At 39.3% G+C, this 19,215-nt stretch overlaps 2 protein-coding genes across 2 annotated transcripts in view; one reads left to right on the forward strand and one right to left on the reverse strand.

Moving 5' to 3' along the window:
- The window catches only part of zgc:171775 (STKc_p38 domain-containing protein), a 19,910-nt gene extending 11,769 nt beyond the window's left edge, over positions 1-8,141 (forward strand). Inside the window, exons 2-12 of the mRNA XM_042492644.1 lie at positions 656-785; positions 2,138-2,196; positions 2,474-2,585; positions 4,335-4,364; positions 4,587-4,634; positions 5,188-5,302; positions 5,426-5,497; positions 6,260-6,339; positions 6,542-6,620; positions 6,910-7,083; positions 7,187-8,141. Of these exons, the coding sequence (XP_042348578.1) occupies positions 656-785; positions 2,138-2,196; positions 2,474-2,585; positions 4,335-4,364; positions 4,587-4,634; positions 5,188-5,302; positions 5,426-5,497; positions 6,260-6,339; positions 6,542-6,620; positions 6,910-7,083; positions 7,187-7,248 (961 nt within the window). The 3' untranslated portion in view covers positions 7,249-8,141. The remainder of the gene's footprint in view (positions 1-655; positions 786-2,137; positions 2,197-2,473; positions 2,586-4,334; positions 4,365-4,586; positions 4,635-5,187; positions 5,303-5,425; positions 5,498-6,259; positions 6,340-6,541; positions 6,621-6,909; positions 7,084-7,186) is intronic.
- Positions 8,142-12,845: 4,704 nt separating this feature from the next.
- Positions 12,846-18,055, reverse strand: LOC121946886 (intermediate filament protein ON3-like). The gene is given in 10 exon segments (XM_042491695.1): positions 12,846-13,779; positions 13,782-13,918; positions 14,050-14,102; positions 14,202-14,422; positions 14,517-14,642; positions 14,774-14,938; positions 15,112-15,207; positions 15,335-15,395; positions 15,506-15,714; positions 17,406-18,055. Coding segments are annotated over 10 exon segments (1,704 nt in total). The 5' UTR covers positions 17,934-18,055; the 3' UTR covers positions 12,846-13,671.
- Positions 18,056-19,215: the final 1,160 nt, after the last annotated feature.

Consider the following 19,215-nt stretch of genomic DNA (forward strand, 5'->3'; position numbering starts at 1 on the left):
GTTTTTTTTCACCCAAATTTAGAACACCACCCCCACCCAAAAAAAAAACAAACAAAAAAAAACAACCAACAAACAAAATATGTGTGGGTGTGGGGCTATTTTGGCACCCCTCCTCTGATTGGCTTCCCAGATGTCTGCAAATGTCTGAAGGGTAGATGAGAGAACCTCTCAATCAAAGTATNAAAAAAAAACAACCAACAAACAAAATATGTGTGGGTGTGGGGCTATTTTGGCACCCCTCCTCTGATTGGCTTCCCAGATGTCTGCAAATGTCGGAAGGGAAGATGAGAAGATCTGTCAATCAATATAAGCCTATTAGTCGGTGATAAGAAAATTAATAATGATTGCACACATTTTGATTAATCATTTATGTCATTAAGCCAACTATTCTAAATCGATTATTTTGGGGTTTCGGACAGTTGGTGGGGCAAAAAAAGCTATCTGAAAATGACTCTGAGCTCTCTGGGCTTTTGACTGGCATTTTGCAAAATTTTCCGACAGATGAAAAAGTTTATGACATCATTATAATTAATAAATATACAGCCTATGATGCCTATAATCTTTATCTGGAGCCTTACTATGAGTCATTTCATGAGCATATTGATTCTCCCACTGTGTGCCATCATGCCCTTTACATTGAGTTTTATTCCTACAGTTCTGCAATTGACCAGAAGACCAAGGAGAAGGTGGCCATCAAAAAGTTGTACCGTCCTTTCCAGTCCCTCATCCACACCAAACGGGCCTACAGGGAGCTCAGGCTGCTCCGCCACATACAGCATGAAAATGTAAGAACTCATTAGCTCAGGAAGGCCAGTCTTCTGAATGAAAGCAGATGATTTTGAGGATAAGCAAACTTTGTTGACCATTCAACAAGAGCCCATAATCTCACCAGTCCTCCCTGACACACTGGGGCTGTTGTGTATTGTTGCAACCCTCATGATGCAGTATTTTTGCTGAAAACCTTTTGAGGAACTATGAGCACTTACATAACCTACAAAAAGAATTGTAAGCAGGGCTGAACTACCCAGCAAATTATTTCTAAAACCCAATGCTCTCAAATTTAGAGATTTTTTTTTTGACTTTTAAAAATGCACAATAAATGTATGAAGTAAAAAATTAAGATGCTTCTATACTGTTTACAGAAATTGTTCCAAATTTGAGTGTATACAAAGGTGTATAACAGTCAAATAAGGAAATTTCCAGAATTGGTTTTTAGAAGGATATAACCTTGTGCAATATGCTACATAATGTTGAATAAAAAAACTAAATAAAATAAAATAAGGTGATTAACAAACACAAAACTAAGTTATGAACAGTAGTGTGTGTATAAAGATTTTGTTTGGGTATTTGGGTATTTTTTGGTATAAATAATATACATTTACTTTGTTTTGCTTGCTTCTTTTGTTTAATATAAATCTTAACAGTATTTGCAATTAATGTAAAAGGGTAGGTGAAATAATCTAGAACTTTATCCGATGCCTTTCAGTCAGCAAAACTTGCTGCGGTTTGTCACTGCTTCAAAAGTAACGATTATTATTAGTATTATTATTATTTTTCCATGTGTGTGTATATAAGTTGTTTATTTGGAAACTCAAACACAAAGAAAATGAGCTAAACTAAGGTTAAAGAAAAGAAAAGAAAACTCCTTTTATTTATTCTTTGGAAGGCCTCAAATTCAATACTTTTTAGTGTGAGCCCTGTTTAAACTGACAGTCATTAAGATAAGATAATATAATCCTTAATTAGTCCCACAGTGGGGAAATTTGCAGTGTTACAGCAGCTATAAAGTACAGGATAGGCAGGAAAAGAACAATATAATAGTAAAAATTGCAAATATAAAAAATTTTGAATAATACAAAACAAGGTGCCAAGTATAATAAGAAAACAAGGTGCAAAAATAGCAACATAAGGACAGTTATATCAGCTCTGGATGCATAAACGCTTTAGAGGCGATCTCCCGAAAATGCAGTACAGAAACATAACATTAATAATGATGTCTCAGAAATGTCAGCACTGTAAACATAATGCATTGCTTACTCTGCACTGATCTCTCAACAAATGTGCGCTAGCTTATCATAAATCCGTGAATTTACAGACATACTGTATGGTAATGTCTTCACTTTGTTTTTCCTTTAAGGTGATCTGCCTCCTTGACGTCTTCACACCTGACTCCACACTGGAAAAATTCCAGACCTTGTGAGTTAGGATTTAAGATCTACATTCCTCTGCTCGTTCCCGCAGCTTGATAAGACCCACTGTGCATGTGTGTGCATGTATGGAAAAGTCAAGCAAGGATGTGTGAAAGCAAGCTGATTCTTGTCTGTTTTCTTTTGTTTGTGCAGTTGTTTCCTCACCATAGCAATGTGCTTGTGTAATCTACAGTACTTTCTCCAATTTATATCCCTCACCTGTTTTGTTAATTTAGTCTTTCTATACTTTCCTCCTCTGTTGCTGTTTGTATCTGTGTCTTTAGTTATATGGTAATGCCATTCGTAGCTCAGGATCTGGGCCACATTATGAAGAAAAGGAGATTAACTGACTGCATCACCACATACCTGTTCTACCAGCTGCTAAGAGGTCTCAAGGTAAGTGTAGTATTTATTTCCTTGACTGCTACACATACACTTACTGTGAATACCAACACACAATTGTAAACCAATGTATACTATAACATTTTTAAAAAATAAATTGAAAATAAATTAAAGTGGCAGTTGTAATACGGTAAAAGTGAAGATACAGTGAAAGATGTGGAAATGGGAGTTAAAATAAAGGTGCTGAACTAAGCTGAAGTTTCAGTTTATGTGTACGCACTGAATAAAGTTGAATAGTTATAAACGGTTAGCACTGAGTGAAGTTGAAATTGTTAGTTAAAGTGTAAGCAGTGAGTGAAGTTGCAGTGTTAATTGAAAGGGTTAGCCCTGAATGAAGTTGAAGTGTTAATTTAAGGGTTAGCGCTGAGTGAAGCTGAAGTGTAAGTTAAAGGGTTAGCACTGAGTAAAGTTGAAGTGTTAGTTAAAGGATTAGCACTGAGTAAAGCTGATGTTAAATAAAGTGTTAGTGCTGAATGAAGTTGAAGTGTTAGTTAAGGGTTAGCACTGAGTGAAGCTGAAGTGTTAGTAAAAGTGTAAGTTAAGTGAGTTAAGTTGAAGTATACGCTAAAGGGATAGTTTGGGATTTTTGAAGTGAGGTTGTATGAAAATCTTATGTATAGTTAGTGTATTGCACACAGTCACTGGCTCCCAGTTTGCAAAAAAAGAAGGGACATGCACCCCACAGCTCAGAATTACCATTACTGGTGCTCTCCGTGTGCAGCTACTTTTCGAAAACTCTAGAAAAACCCTCAGTACACCACCTGCCGAACACCAAATAACAAACCAATACAGTTTGAAAGTAGCTGGTGAATAAAGCGGAGCTGTTTGCAGCTAAAGAGCCAAATATTTCCCTCAGGAGTCGGTGGAGACCAAAACAGAGCTAAAGAAGAATAAATATCAGACTTGTGTTCATTATTTATTTCTGGGCAAAAACACGACTACAAATAAATGCATCAGCTGGGTAAATGTTCAAGTGTTTGCAAACTGTATGCGAACAATATAATACAATGCTATATTTACAGCTTGCTGGGCAGCACAATCAATGCATATTTAATTTAAAAAAAAAGTAACTTCAGAAGTTCATGTATTTATCATGTAATCTCAGAGTTTCTCGTGGCTTTAGGGCTTATATGGATTGGATATATAAAAACAGATATATTTCAGGCTATGAGAAATGCGTAGTTCTACATTATTAATTTATGAATCAAAGGAAGTACAAGAGAAGAGCTTGGCAATTGTGCGCTAACTTTACACAAGGTCTGATGTCTTAAAGGCATATACATCAGTATAAAAAAGTGACTGCTTTACCCTTATTTATGCCTCTCCACTCAGTGCTAGTCAATATGTAACCAAGAGTGCTTAATGGAAAGGAAAGAGAACACACGTTTTAAACCATCAAATGCCCCTTTGTCTTCGAATTAGGCTTCAAACTCTGTTGATCCCGAAATGTTCTCCCCCTCTTATCTGTTTATGTGTACGTTAAGTACTCTTCTGTGATGTGCGAGCAAGCTGGATTTGTTCTGGAAGCTGGAAAATACACAAAACATAGCCCTCACAATCTGCTGCGGGTGGAGACTTTGTGATGTGTGATGTGTATTTTTAAAATCCACAAGTCAACACCATATCATTTAGAAAGCCATAACTCATAAGCATGTGGGTTTGTATGCTCTGTTATGTGCAATATGTCCATTTGTGCAGTTTTATACTGTTTGCTTCAATCTTCAATGTTCTCCTGTTTTACAGTATATTCACTCAGCAGGGATTATTCATCGGGTAGGTGTTTGGACCTTATTTCAATTCACCATTTATTGTAGCCTGTGTGTTTCACTCAGTATGAATGTGTGTTTTCATGAATTGAACGATTAAAGGTAAAGTTTGAAAGCAGCTTAGTCTATTTCATTAAATAAACAATTTATGTAGCTGTTTCAAAGTGTATTTACTTAAGGCCAAAAAGCTCTGTGTTATTAAAAAAAAGGACTTGTGGTTGGATTTCAGGATCTAAAGCCTGGTAACCTTGCTGTGAATGAGAACTGTGAATTAAAGGTAAGTTAAAAAAGTACATTGAATACACATGAGATTGTTCAGATCAAGCATATTATTAGTTTTAAGTATAAAAGCGTTTATATTTACATTTAGAACGAGGGCAGTTATACGCGCATCACGTTGGTGCAGGGCTATCAAAAAACAGCCCACGAGAGGAAAAAGGTAACAGCTGCACACTTACTCCATGCCACATGAAGTTTATTTAAGACAATGTTTCGATCCTGCTTGGATCTTCATCAGGCCAAATGATTGAAAAGATGAAACCACACCTATATTCATACATAATGTACACCAATTGGCTGACCTGTGACCTGATGAAGATCCAAGCAATTCGAAACATTGTCTTACATAAACTGGAGTAAGTGAGCAGGCATTACCTTTTTCCTCAAGCATTAGAAATTTAGATATCTAAAGTCTTTTGTTCATAAAAGAGTTGACATAAGTGATGCGACAGCAAATGCAACAACAACAACAACAACAAAAAAAGAAAAATCGATTACGACTTTAAGAATATCACTTAAACTCTCTGGTGTGAACCTGTAACTCTTCTTAGATCCTGGATTTTGGCCTGGCAAGACAGACAGAGAGTGAAATGACTGGTTATGTTGTGACACGCTGGTACAGAGCACCAGAAGTCATATTCAACTGGATGCACTACAGTCAAACAGGTAATACTATTGCCATCCTTTTGTACAAATACTTATTTTCAGTTTGTTAAAACTATAACAGAATATTGCAGTATGCTACGACAAAGTATGACATTTTTATTATTAAAATTCTCTCCCTCACAGTGGATGTGTGGTCAGCCGCCTGTATCCTGGCTGAGATGATTACTGGCCACGTACTTTTCCAAGGACATGACAGTATCCTCACACACTCAGCTCACTGTTGTAATAATACTGTGTAAGCTCAATTATAGCAGCCAGAAATTCATACTGCCTTTATGCCCCCACAGCAGCACTGCTAATTAGTTCACTCTCAAGTCTAAGTCCACATTTTTGCCAAATTTGAGGAAACACACAAGGCATCATATTTTCAGTTTGTCTCTAATACCATCCATACATCCCATTCAGTAGGATAGCTCAAGAATACCTTTAGGGTATTTCTTCGAATTTAGCACAAATGTCTACTGCGGCACTGTGACTGTCTCATTCTCATAAAGGCAACATCTCAAGAAAGTCTTAAGTGTGTGTGTGAAATGAAGAATCTAATCTTTTTGGAGCTTGGCCCATACCAGGGATCAAAAGTCAGGATATTGTAGCCTTTGCTGCTTTTAATCAATTTTTTTGATCTTATGTGATTCCCCTTACTTTGTTAAATCGTGTTACTAAATCACTGAGGTGCCCCTCAATTAGACATTTTACTAAAATAAGCCTATCCATTCTGCCTGCCCCTCAAAAGTAAGATTTTGCAAAAATGACCCCCAAAACCTAATTACAGTTAGTAAAAGTTAAAGGGGAAAAAGCAGCTGCTATATTTTGTAATACCAGTACAGCTATGTCGTACATGCAAAATGAGAGACATGCAAAAATGCAACCTGTGCCATCCATGTTTGTGATGCTCTGACACCTAATCTTTGGGATGTAAACTGTGCATTGTGTTGCTTCCTGAAGCAGCCTGTTCAGGTATCGATCAGCTGAAGAAGATCCTTCGTCTGACAGGAACTCCAGACTCCTCCCTGGTCCAGAAGATGCAGAGTAAAGATGTAGGTTTTATCTATATGTTTGTTAATGCTAGCTAACATCAGCACATTGCAACTTTAATATTTGATTTTTAACTTATGAAGGCAGTGTGTATTTACAAATATATGTTTTATGTTGTTTATCCTAATAATGTGTGTCATGTGTTTTTTTTTCTGTATTTTATGTTCATGTTTGGGAATGTGACCGCCATTAATTGTTTTCCAGGCACAATCGTACGTGCAGGGTCTTCCACCGCAAAAGAAGAAACACTTCAGGGAGGTGTTTGCATCCATGGATAAAAATGGTATACTGAACTGCCTTTGATTGTTGACTAAAACTGAAATTCATGTTATTTTTTCTCTTTGAAATATATTACAGTGTCTTAGATGTTTCTAATACCTCTCAGCATTACCTTGGAACATTTTCTCTACCTTCATGACTCAAAAAGTCTCGCATATAAAAGTTGTACCCACCTTGTCATTTTTCTCTTTGCTTTAAATTTAGGTCTAATAGTAGTAGTAGAGTCAAAAAAACTCAGTTTCATGGCCAAAGTACTGAAGAATGAAAAGTGTTTTCTGTGATGAATTTTCCAGCTGTAGACCTCCTGGAGGGGATGTTAGTGCTAGACCCAGAAACAAGGCTGACAGCTAAGCAGGGACTGTCGCACCCTTTTCTGGCTGAGTATCACGACCCAGAGAGCGAGCCAGACTCAGACCCTTATGACGACTCCTTTGAAAGCCTGGAGCTCGCTGTTGGGGAGTGGAAGAGTAAGTTTTACAAAGCACACAACATGAAATGATCAATAACTGGTGTAAATAAATCTACTTTTAAGTACTTTTGAATAATGCTCTCCTTTTTTTATCCAATCAGGTCTTATCCACATGGAGATCATGACCTTTGACCCTGACAACCCCAGACAGACAGCCATGTAGGACGCTGTGATGTGCTGGCGCCTCCCAGTGTTTGGTTATACAAACTTTTAAGGTCAACATCATAGTCAAGTGTTGAAAAGCAAACATATTTTTTCGCGCATCTGATATGCCTTGCTATTTAAATGCATTTTTGTTAAAGGGCAGCTTTATTTGGTGTGGTGACCTGTAAAGGTCAAGGTTTTTATTCTGTAATATATAGACAGAAGTTTAAATAGAAGAAGCAATTGGCTGCACTCAAAATGTTATGCAAAAAATTAAATCATTTAATTATTAAGAGGTGTCCTCTCATTTCAAAAAGTACAAGATCTATTGACAAAGTTATCTTAAAGATCTAGTTTGTAGGATTTAGTGACAGCTAGTAGTGAGGTTGCAGAATGCCAACTGAAGCTTCTCTTTGTGCCAAGTGTGCAGAAGAACTAAGTAAAAACAGGAATGGCCCTATCTAGTGTGACTATTCTGGGCTACTGTAGAAACAACATGACAGACTCCATGGTAGAGGACCTGCTCCGTATGCAGATATAAATGGCTCGTTCTGAGGTCACGGAAACACAACCTCTCTTTGTTTCTGGTGATTATAAGTTCATGAAAGCATAGTTAATGACTATTCAGACTATTCAGTTAGACTATTCAATTTAATTTCTGCAGATGCCGATAAATTGTACCTTTAACTGTACCTGTTTAGTGTCTTTCATTCTGTACCTGCTGGCTACATCTCACTGTTCCTTCTGTAAAATGTCAGACGTTTGATCCATTCAATGATGAAGTGGACGGTAAGGAAATGTGTGAAAAATATAAGTAAACAGCAGAACATAAACTCAAAAATGTGCGTATGTATGTGTGTGTGTGTAAGTGACTTACTTGTATAGAATATACAAGTACGTAGTAGAACGATAACCCTGTCCTATCATAAGAATATCCTTTGTTACATCTTACTTACATCACAAGGATGGCATTTGTGGATGTCCCAGTACTTTTTCAGGGAGGTTGTTTTTTATTGGTGGGTTTATTTGTGTGTTTGTCAGCAGGATTACATAGCAACTGCTGGCCTGATTGCCATGAAACTTGTTAGAAGGGTGTAGCATAGGCCAAAAAGGAACCCATTATATTTGGGAAAAGATCAGAATGACAGAGCGGAAACACAAATGATTTTTCACTTTTCTTAAAAGTGAAGATGTTCGCGCTTTCTGACGGCCCTTGTGGTTCTGTATGTTTCTGTGTGACATATTCAGAATATATAAATGGAGTATTGTGCAAAGCCACTTTCAGACTCATTTGGAAGATGTGGGATTTTATTAGTGATCATCATTTATACTCTTGGACCAATCACTTGTTTTCAAATAAAGCATTATAGAAAATGACTCGTTATAATTCACTTAATGATGCTGGAATGATTAATTAAAGGGTCAACAACTAAAAGAAGGATACTCATAAAAAATTATACCAGGCAAATAGTGTCATAGACTCATTTACCACCAGAGGGCAGCATTTTATGGCAATGACTCTAAGGAAGAGGACGATGATCAGTGTTCCTGATAGAAAAGCAGGAAACTACAGTATGTGCAATGTTTTAAATGATGGTACAATGAAGGTGTACAGAAAAAGTGCTGCAGGTTACAAATATAACTCAGAACATCCACTTGATATTATGTGCTCCTAAGTTTTGTATAGTTTTTTTTTTTTGTGGTATTTTTGGATTGTTGGATTATTTGGTAATAATTATTTTGATGTCCAATGTCCCCTTTTGATCATGTGCCAAAATGAAACAATATGGTAGCTAGCATAGGTGCAAAATCTGTCAAGTGTGTTTGCTTCTTAACAGCTCTGAACATGAGCAAAATTTCAGGCTGTTGTCATTCCAAACTTGTCAAAAACAGCTGCTTTTTACAATGATTCATTCGTGATGTTTTGACACGCCACTAGACAGCCGGATGGCAACATGAATCTGTCACATCCACATGATGCGCCACTAGACGACGTCAGGTCAAAGTGCTGCTGGTAACTGTCATATAAGGAGCACAAAGGGCCCTTCATGGTCCCTCTTTTGCTTAATCCTAACCATCCATGCCAGCATGTGCTCATGTTGATGTCCTGTCATGGTTGCCATGTGCTTGCGTTGACATCATGGTAGCAGGATTCTGAATGTTAACAGCAGATGCAGGAGGGTACCTAGAGTGTAATATGTAGACACAGAAGTCCACTGCCAAAGAGGCAATGTGTGACAACTTGGGATGACTATGTGTTGAAAAACTGAAATGCAACCTTTTTGCTCTGGCTCCCATTTTTCACAGCCATAGATTGAACTTTTTTTTTCATGCACTTAATAAATACATTGCTCTAAAATTGTTTTCACAAATTTGTTAAAATCAGTGTTGGTGAGCACGCCTCCTTTTCCAAGATAATCCATCCAGTTTACAAGTGTGGCATATCAAGATGCCGATTAAATGACATCATTAAGACACACCTGTGTCTTGAGAAGGTCACTCTAAAATGTGCAGTTTGGTCACACAACACAATGCCAGCTTCTTCACCCACAAAGCCGTCGGAGACCAGCAGCCCGGCAATAATTAGTGTTAGAAGAAGTTTGTTATTGTAACCAACTTGTACCATTGTGAGGTAGGTTTCATGTACTGCCAAATTTAGGAAAATGGCATTAAAGACATCTTGTAGTGAAGAAATCAGGCTACACAATCAGCATGTTGATATGTCAGATCTGTGAGGGGTTGGATTATCTTGTCTTTAATGTAAAGTTAAGAAAAATGGGGGCAAAAAAAAGTGTTGCTTTAAATTTTTGGTACAATGTAATGATTAGTGTGCAGTAGGGCACTGGTTTCCAGCTTCACAGTCCCAACAGCCATCAGGTGTCTCCAAAGCTTCACTGGGGTTGTGAGGCTAGTAAGGGCTGTAAGAAAGCTTTCACACTTCTTTTTTGTTTTTCTCAGCGTGACCTTTATTTCTCTGAGGAAAACTAAATAAAATTGTTATTTTAGGTTTAGATTTTTATTCAAGGTAAAAAACTTAAAAAAAAAAAAACCTCACAGAATGAGGGTACGGTGAAGACCTGAACACAAGCACAAAGCCTTCACTTTCACCTTAACAGCCTTGTTCTGCAGTTGAAACATATACAGTTAAAACAAACAAGGAGCTGATAGCATAATGGCCACGTATAAGGACGAAGAAAAAATCTGAATTTGCTACAAAAATGAAGTCTTAGGAATTAATTTGTTTAAAAAGAAGCAATAATAATAATAATAATAATGATATTAATAATAGAGTCAGATTGTTATTTAAAAACCTCCTAAAAATATCAGGAAAAATCATCTTTGATCAATTTTTCAAAGGAAGTAATCTGCTCAAGATTCATCTAAATCGCTCCGTTGTATTCAAACATCCTGCAGTTATCGTGCCCTCTGTTGGGTTAATTGTACAGTTTGCTATGTATAATGCCACATAATCTGAGTGTCCCCTGGGATGAATATGGTTTCACCTCATCATATATTATCCTCTTTTTCATCTTTGCGTGAGTCTGAGTCCTACAGACAGAAGAATGCCTTGTGTCACACCCCACTACCATGCCAGCGTCCTCCTGTGACCTCCCTTGTTTCATGTTTCTGCATGGGCATGTTGCATTTAGCTCTCCTTTCTCTCATTCTTGGCAGACTTTACAGACACACTTCACCATTTTGTGGGGTTGTTTTCACTTATTGCTCATAGGTGTGGCATGTCCGTAATATCCATCGCACTTGCCAAGTTTTGCTGCATTGCCATTGCCAAGTTTTCTATCTATCTATCTATCTATCTATCTATCTATCTATCTATCTATCGATCTATCGATCTATCTATCTATCTATCTATCTATTGTTTTGCATAGATCAGCTTGAATAGGTGCAGTCATGGTATGTACATGCTTTGAACAAATAAAAGGCACTTTACTAGGCGTACACAGCAGCCTGTTATCACATGTCAACATCTCTACAGGATGCACGTCAAGGGGGATTTTATCTGTCGAGGTGCAGGAAAATATGTCAGTTGAAGTTGATCTTTCCCAGGCATCTGGTAAGAGCCTTTAAAATAATCCGATCCCTTGATTAAAACGTGAATGATCTCTCCTGCCTAAATATAGCCATGTCATTGTTTCTGTACGATGCTTTATGTTTGTGTTATTGTTGTTGTGAAGAACAAATGTATGCTTTAAAATGTAAATAAATAAACCAATATTTCTATAGGGGCAATACGATTTTTTCTAGCTTTGGAACATTTCGAGACAATTTGTACATAACAGCACCACACCATAGATTACCTGCAAAAGCCTGTAACTTAGCTCAAATTCCTTACTTTATCGCTGAAACCTTAATTTTTATGTCATAGATGTGTCAGTGAGGGGAAAGTAATTTTGCATATATTACATAGGTTCAAGGCTGTCAAAGAAGCAGTGAACATAAAAAGCCCAGCATTACTGCCTTGCAGCTGTATGCCTCAGCGCACCAGTCAAGTTGAACTTACAGTTTACATCCATGTCAGTGAAAACATGCTGTAAAGTTAAGCATTTTAACATGGGGGTCTATGAGGACTGACCTTCTTCTGGATCCAGCCTCAAGTGGCCATTTGAGGAACTGCAGTTTTGGCATTTACACGTTGCATTAATTTTTCAGCCCCTGAGGTTGCAGCTTGAAGCAAACTAGTGCCACTTTGCAGTACAAGAACAGCACCGTTTCTTTAAATGTCCGACTTCTTGCCTGTGACATTTAAGTCTAGCATCAGATATTGATGTTTTGTGTGTAATGTATGTTGCCATTATCCATACTGTAAAACTTCAATTATTAGCCCGGGTCACTATTTACTTAAACCATTTATCTCAACAGGCTTTTATATGGGACAGGCATCAATATGGGACAGGTTTTTAATTCCTTTAACGCAAAACTGTTGCTCAGCAGAGATGTAAAAATACAGTCAAATTGTTTATTTAAATCTATTTTTTGCATCTTTCTTGTTTACTCTTTTACTGTCTTATTTGGTGCTCGTGATTTTGGTAAAATTAACTGAATAACTGAGTTGTAGAAATTCTTAACAAGCTAATAATGTGTGTAGCATACCCATATTGACAAAAGTTTAAACTAGGGTTACAAATTGTAAGAACTTTCCTAATCAATTTTTGCTAACATTCAATTAATCGATTGATTGTTATTAAACATGAAAACATTTCTATTTCAAACAATATCCAGTGCATTACTTGTCAATCAAAGCTCACAGCAACATATTGCAAATACTTTGACAGCATTGCAAAGTCATTGATTAAGTGATTACACTTCACATGTTCAAATACACTTTTAGCAGCAACTATTAATTATTTGTTAATTAATTGTTATCATCCCTAGTTTAAACGTACATACCGGTATTTGAATGCATGATCTAAGCAGCTAACTAACGTTATCTCAAGCAGGTAACTCACAACTGGCTTTTATCCATCCAAAGATCGTCTATAAAAAAAACTGCAATGCAACTGGACCAAGTTTTTAATTTATTAACTATTAATTCCAAACCCAAATTATTTTCATTGTTCAAAAGTACACTGAAAATCAATAAGACGAACTGACAAACAATTCATATGAAATCAGTTTTATTCCAGATGTCTTGGTGGGACAAATTCACAATAAATCTGGTTGCCCAAGTCAGCCTTGTCATGTTACTTTTTTATTCAGAGTGAAAATGGAAGTAAAGCACGATCAAAACACCATTTATATGCTGTAGTTGAGAGCTTGTTTTCTCTCAGAACAGGAGAAGAAAAGAGGATCCCAAAAATCAAGTCTGAAAGCGTTACATGTGGCTGCTTTTGATGATGCGACAATGCACTACAAAATGACAGATGCAAGACAACAGAAAAGACATTGCAAAAAAGAGTTATACCATGTTTGCTTTATAAATTCAAGATCAACCACAGCATTCGGACCTCCTTCTGCATAAATCAACTGCTGTTGGCATTTTGCAGGCACTGACTGTTACTTTGTGAGGATCCTCTGTCATGACACTACAAGTATCCTCTCGTCTTAATGACAAAAGATCCAGCAACCAAAAGACAGCCAGGCTGACTGATTAAAGGAAGAAAGGACTGACTCATATCTCTGCTGCTCTTTCTTTCTGGTCTAATGATTTCTCTGCCTCTACTTGTATGTTGATGTAATCTCTCATTCTCTGTAGGTGATGCCAAAGAGAGGGAGCAGTGACATAGTAACTAAATGCCAAAGAGAGCTATAACATTTCATGGATCTGCCAGCTGAAAATAGTCAAATGCAAATGTTTCTGAGGCTGCTCTGTCTCTGGAGAGAGAGGAGATGGGTTTAATGGAAGATTTTAGTCAAGGAGAAGGGAGGGACAAGAGGAGGAGAACAAAATAGGAAAGGATGAGAAATGAAGAGACAACTGCTGGTTTTATGTACGGCGGCTATAAGATGAGGAGGTGACTGATTTTGACATCATAGTGCCGCCCATGCTGCCCACGCCGCCACCACTGCTAAGGCCCCACGTGCCGCCGCCGCCCTGTAGCCACCGCCGCCGCTGTAGCCACCGCCGCCGCTGCTGTAGCCACCGCCGCCGCTGCTGTAGCCACCGCCGCCGCCGCTGTAGCCACTGCCGCCGCCGTAGCTGCCACCACCGCCAGCACTGAAGCTGCTACCACCTGGTGATGAGAATAAGACATTTTCAGATGAGCTGTCAGAAATTTGGATTTTCTATTGAAACTTATCAGCCATATATATATATATATATATATATATATATATATTATATTAGATATATGTTGATACATACCGGAGCTTGAGGTCTGTACGTGGATAGTTGCAGATGGACCGCCCTCTTGAATTCTGCAGAGAGGTACATAAATGAGCACTTTTAGCTGCTGATGTTGCTACTTACTCAATGTCATTAAATGTCTTACCAGCCCAAAGTAGCTAAGCTCTTACCTGGATTCCTCTCCTTCCAGAAGCTTCCTGTAGGTGGCAATCTCAATGTCCAGAGCCAGCTTGACGTTCATGAGCTCCTGGTACTCGCGCACCTGTCTGGCCATGTCCTGTTTGGCTCTCTGCAGGGCTTCCTCAAGGTCCTTAATGCGGACCTTGGCATCTTTCACAGCCAGCTCACCGCGCTCTTCAGCCTCAGCGATTTGGGCCTCCAGGTTGGCACGCTAAGAAGTTGGTAAGTTAGCATATGGCTCCAAAGTGATTTTTATTAAAAAATGTAACGTGTAACCATATAACCAAGTGTAACTGAGAGTTTACCTGTCCCTTGACTGCCTCAATCTCATTCTGGATGCGGCTTATCATGCGGTTGAGCTCAGAAATCTCATTCTTGGTGTTGCGAAGGTCATCTCCGGTTGTGCCTGCATTAGTCTGCAACTCCTGGTACTGAAGGAATGAGATTAAAAATATTTGTTATTGCAGATTCTATCAACCAACCTTTTTACTTTCATTTGACATTGTGGGATGTGTATTTTGTTATGGAGTTGTTAATGGGAATGCTTTCTCTCTCTACCTACCTTCTGTTGATACCATGCTTCAGCTTCACAACGGCTACGATCAGCGATTTGCTCATACTGAGCCTTGACTTCAGCCACAATGGCGTTCATGTCCAGGTTGCGGCTGTTGTCCATCGCCACAATGACTGAGACGTCCTTGATCTGTCCCTGGAGCTCATTCAGTTCCTGAAAAGTGAAATATTTCATTTTAAAACATGAAATCAAGAGTTAAAGGTGTTGTAGTATTTATTTCTGTTGTGTATCTGTGCCCACTAGTGTCATAAATCACAAAGTGTTTCCCTAAAAGTGAGGGTAAAGAAGCAGCTGAATAGGACAGAGGTGTGATTCATTTATCTTACCGCCTCATAGACAGCTCTGAGGAAGTTAATCTCATCCTGGAGGGCGTCAACCTTGGCTTCCAGCTCAACCTTGTTCATGTAGGCACCATCTACATCCTGCAAGCAGATTAGGAGGAAATGGTCAGATTTGATGATAGGTCAGAGTGAAAAAACAATTCATTCCAGTGTTGTCAACTGAAAAATAGTGGAGTGACAGGCCTTGTAATTTCAGATCAACTCTCACCTTCTTCAGGAGCACAAATTCATTCTCCACACCGGCACGCTTGTTGATTTCATCTTCATACCTGAAACACAAACAGCAAAAAAGTTATCTAATGGAAAATGAATGTTGGGTTTCAACATCTGTATGTTATCTGCTGTGTTCAAAGATGTGTTGCATTTGGTATGAACTCACTTGGTCTTGAAGTCCTCAACCATTCCTTGCATGTTCCTGAGCTCTCCCTCCAGTTTGACCTTCTCGTTGCCGAGCCCATCCAACTGTCTGCGCAAGTTGGCAATGTAGGCCTCGAACATGGCGTCAATGTTGGAGCGGGTGGTGGTCTGGTCCTGCAGCAGGTTCCACTTGGTCTCCAGCATTTTGTTCTGCTGCTCCAGGAAGCGAACCTGAAAGGGACAACCATTTACCATGTTTAGATCTACTGTAAATTGGGTAAAGGTATTACACTGAAGAAGAATACAAAACCACATGATTCATACTATGAAATTAAGTAAATAAAATACTTTATTTACTGCTGCTTTTTTCTGTGCTTAGGCGTGCTCATTCTGAGGTAATGAAAATGTTTGCCTTCTTTGTTTTACTTTCCTCAGGTGATCCATGGAGCCACACCTGTGTGTGACTTTCCTAAACAAAAGCTCTTGTATGCACCAATACTGGAAGCTGCCATATTAAAATACCCCTCAGGGCAAAAGTGTTCTCTACAAAATCCAGCGTAGAGTCTTTCTGCACAGTGTTGAACTGTACTCATGTCTCACGTGATCTAAGGAAACACGCTTCAAAGCTTGTTACTAGGAGACAGACGTGGCACAAAGTGCAGAGCTCTGCCAATGGGTTTTAACCCAAGAGGAGGCGGAGCTTATCCATCCATTTTGGGTGTGTACATGTGCCTGTGAGATTTCTTTTCTTTTCTTTTCTTTTTTAAAGGCCAGGAGATATGTACTGTGCCACCTCAGCCTAGCCCCTCCTCTTAATCTCCCCATGGTGCCGCTCCCTTGCCTCTGGGCTGCATACTTTGACTGAGTGAACTTGCCTATCACAGCCCTCAGTAATTAATGCTATACGCCTGAAGCTATTAATTGTCACATCGATTGCACACAGCTGCTTTACAGATATATTACTTGTGTAGTGTTCCAAACTATAGCTTGACTGTGCAATTGCACATTTCATTTTGAATCATGCAAAATAGTCAGAAGTCTGGGACCGGGTGCCTGTGTGAAGACAGATGAGGCGTGATATGAACTCTGCAGAAAAAGCTAACTGAGCATTTTCTCTCACAGGGTGTGGTTATCTTGTTTTCCCTTTCTGCCTGAGCGAGAAAGTCTCATCTTCTTTACAAGGTTCTCATGCATAAATTAAAGTTACTTTCAGTAACTGTAAAGTTAAGTCAGTTACTGAATTGTCCCTTATCATGTGAAATAAATGATGATAGCAGATGCAAATACTTTTGTGTTATGCAATGCATTGCAAAAAGTTAAGATGTCCACTCTCTGCAGCACCATTAAAAGCCTGTGAGTCCTTGCTGCCATGGTAACAGGTGATAACTTGATCTCTTCTTTTGCTCATACTGATAGCCACCAGTCACTGGATACGGCCATTCTAGTATTTCCTCTCATTCTACACAGAGACAGCTGGCAAAGGGCAAGCTATCGTGAAAGTAGTTTAAGGAGCAGCGGTCTGCTTTCAGCGGCAGTGCAAAGGCTAATGCAAGTATTGCCTTGAAAACACTGAGGTGGCCACACAGCATCTTAGGATGACTAAGACAACTGTATCCTTACTGTCACTGTGCATGCTAGTACTGTTATCAGAGTAAGAACTATGTTCATAGTGTACACATTATTCAGCTTTGGATCAATTGCAATGAGCACAGATGGTCTGTTACAGCCATTCACACTTGCACAAACCAGAGAACTCTACTGTGTGTAGTGCATCCACCATCTATTCCTATTTTTTTTTTTTTTTTTATATTCCCCAGGTCATTCATATCCACATCTATTCATCTGACAGATTAGAGTTAACATATGAAAAGCACCAACACACAGAATGGTGTGAGACATTAACATAGATTAGGAAAACTCACCTTGTCAATGAAGCTGGCGAAGCGGTTGTTCAGGCTCTTGATCTGTTCTTTCTCTTGGGTACGGACAACCTGGATGTTGGGGTCGATCTCAAGGTTCAGGGGGGCCAATAGGCTCTGGTTGCATTGTACAGCTGTGATGGGGGGGATTACAAATCCACCACCACCACCGCCACCGCCACCACCACCACCACCACCACCACCAAGAAACAAACCTCCAGCAAAACCTCCACCTCCACCGACTCCACCACCTCCACCACCTCCACCTCCACTATAAGAATTAATGAAACTGACACCACCGGCACTACCGGCACCACCCATACCAAAACGAAAACCACCGCTGCGGCCACTACTGAGTGACACTCTGGTTGTCGGCCTCACTACAGCAGAATGTGAGCTAAACTGCTTAATGGAACCGCCACCTCCACCATAAAAACCGCCTCCACCATAACTACTGCCTCCACTAAAACCACGGCCTGCACCAGCGCTGGTCCTCATGGACACTCTTGAAGAAGAGCTCATGCTTTGCATGGCTGGTTGTTGCCTCTGAAAGAAAAGGATTCACAGAGGAAAGGGGAAGCAGAGAGAGAGGTTTGGCAGAGCAGTGGAGCACACAAAGAGGAGAGTCAAGTCCCTCTAAGTATCTTCTTCCTGTCCGTGATGGAGTTTTATCTGCCTTCAACTGTGGAGGAGGTTCCACTGAGCTCCACCTCTCCGGCACCTCCCCTTCATCTCTCCTCCAATTACCTGGATCGTGGTAGGAGGTCCTGTAGTCGGGTACATTGGCGTGGAGCACGTCAGCTTGTCTGGCAGGTATTAGTGCCACCACTGTAAAGTCATCAGGGTCTTGACACACCCCGGTGTTTGCAAATGAATAGCATTAGAACTGGGAGTTAGAAAGAAGGAAAGACATGTTGGCAAAGGCATTTTTCTTGATTATTTGGGGGGCTTTCTGAAAGGTGTGATTGGTTGAATGAGCACAAGGGTGAGGTGGGGACCTTCTGACTCACTGATCCACTATTTTCTGCTTTTCATCACCTTGCAAGATGGTTGATTCTACAAGTATTTGACTGTATGTTTGTTAGTACATTGAATGCAGCTGTGCATAGATTCCTCAAGACATGAGAGTTTGCACTACGCATCTCTGTACCAAAAGAATGTTGCATTATGTCATGTGGAGTGTGGAATATCTGTAGCAGAAAACCAAGGGCATATGGACATTCCATTTTTTTGGGAGGACCCCTAATATTTAGGCAAGAAAGAGTTGCCCCTTTTAATATTTGAGCAAACTCTTGTGTATAATCTTCATCTGAATAGTTCTGTGCACATTCAGTAAGGGACAGTGCAGTTTAGTTTTCAATACGCCACACACAATGCCTGAACAACAGTGTCTTAAGTTTGTTTCTGTATTCCACCCCAGATAAAGAGCAGAGCACAGCCAGCCCATTCTCATTCCACAGTTGTCAAATGTCCCCGCTTTTTCAGTGATTTTGGCATGAGACAGTGGACAGTTTCAGGTTGAAAATCTTCTGGTAATGACACAGTATATGAGGGAGGAAGGGTGATGGATAGATCCAACAAACCCTGGACTTTCACGTGGGAGGTTTGCTTTCCATCTGAATGTGAAGGGGAACTTTTCTAAACCTATCCATGAACCCTTTGTTGCTTTAACCTAATCTTTTGTGCTTCTTTTGCCTAATCCGAAGCATGTGCTTTTGTTGATGTTCTGGCGTTGGTTTCCATGTGCTATTGTTGCCTAAAAATAACCACATGCTTTTTTAGTGTAATGCCACTGTGTGCTTTTGTTGACATA

Source organism: Plectropomus leopardus, chromosome 8 (genome assembly GCF_008729295.1).
Source record: "Plectropomus leopardus isolate mb chromosome 8, YSFRI_Pleo_2.0, whole genome shotgun sequence".
NCBI classification, from domain to species: Eukaryota; Metazoa; Chordata; class Actinopteri; order Perciformes; family Serranidae; genus Plectropomus; species Plectropomus leopardus.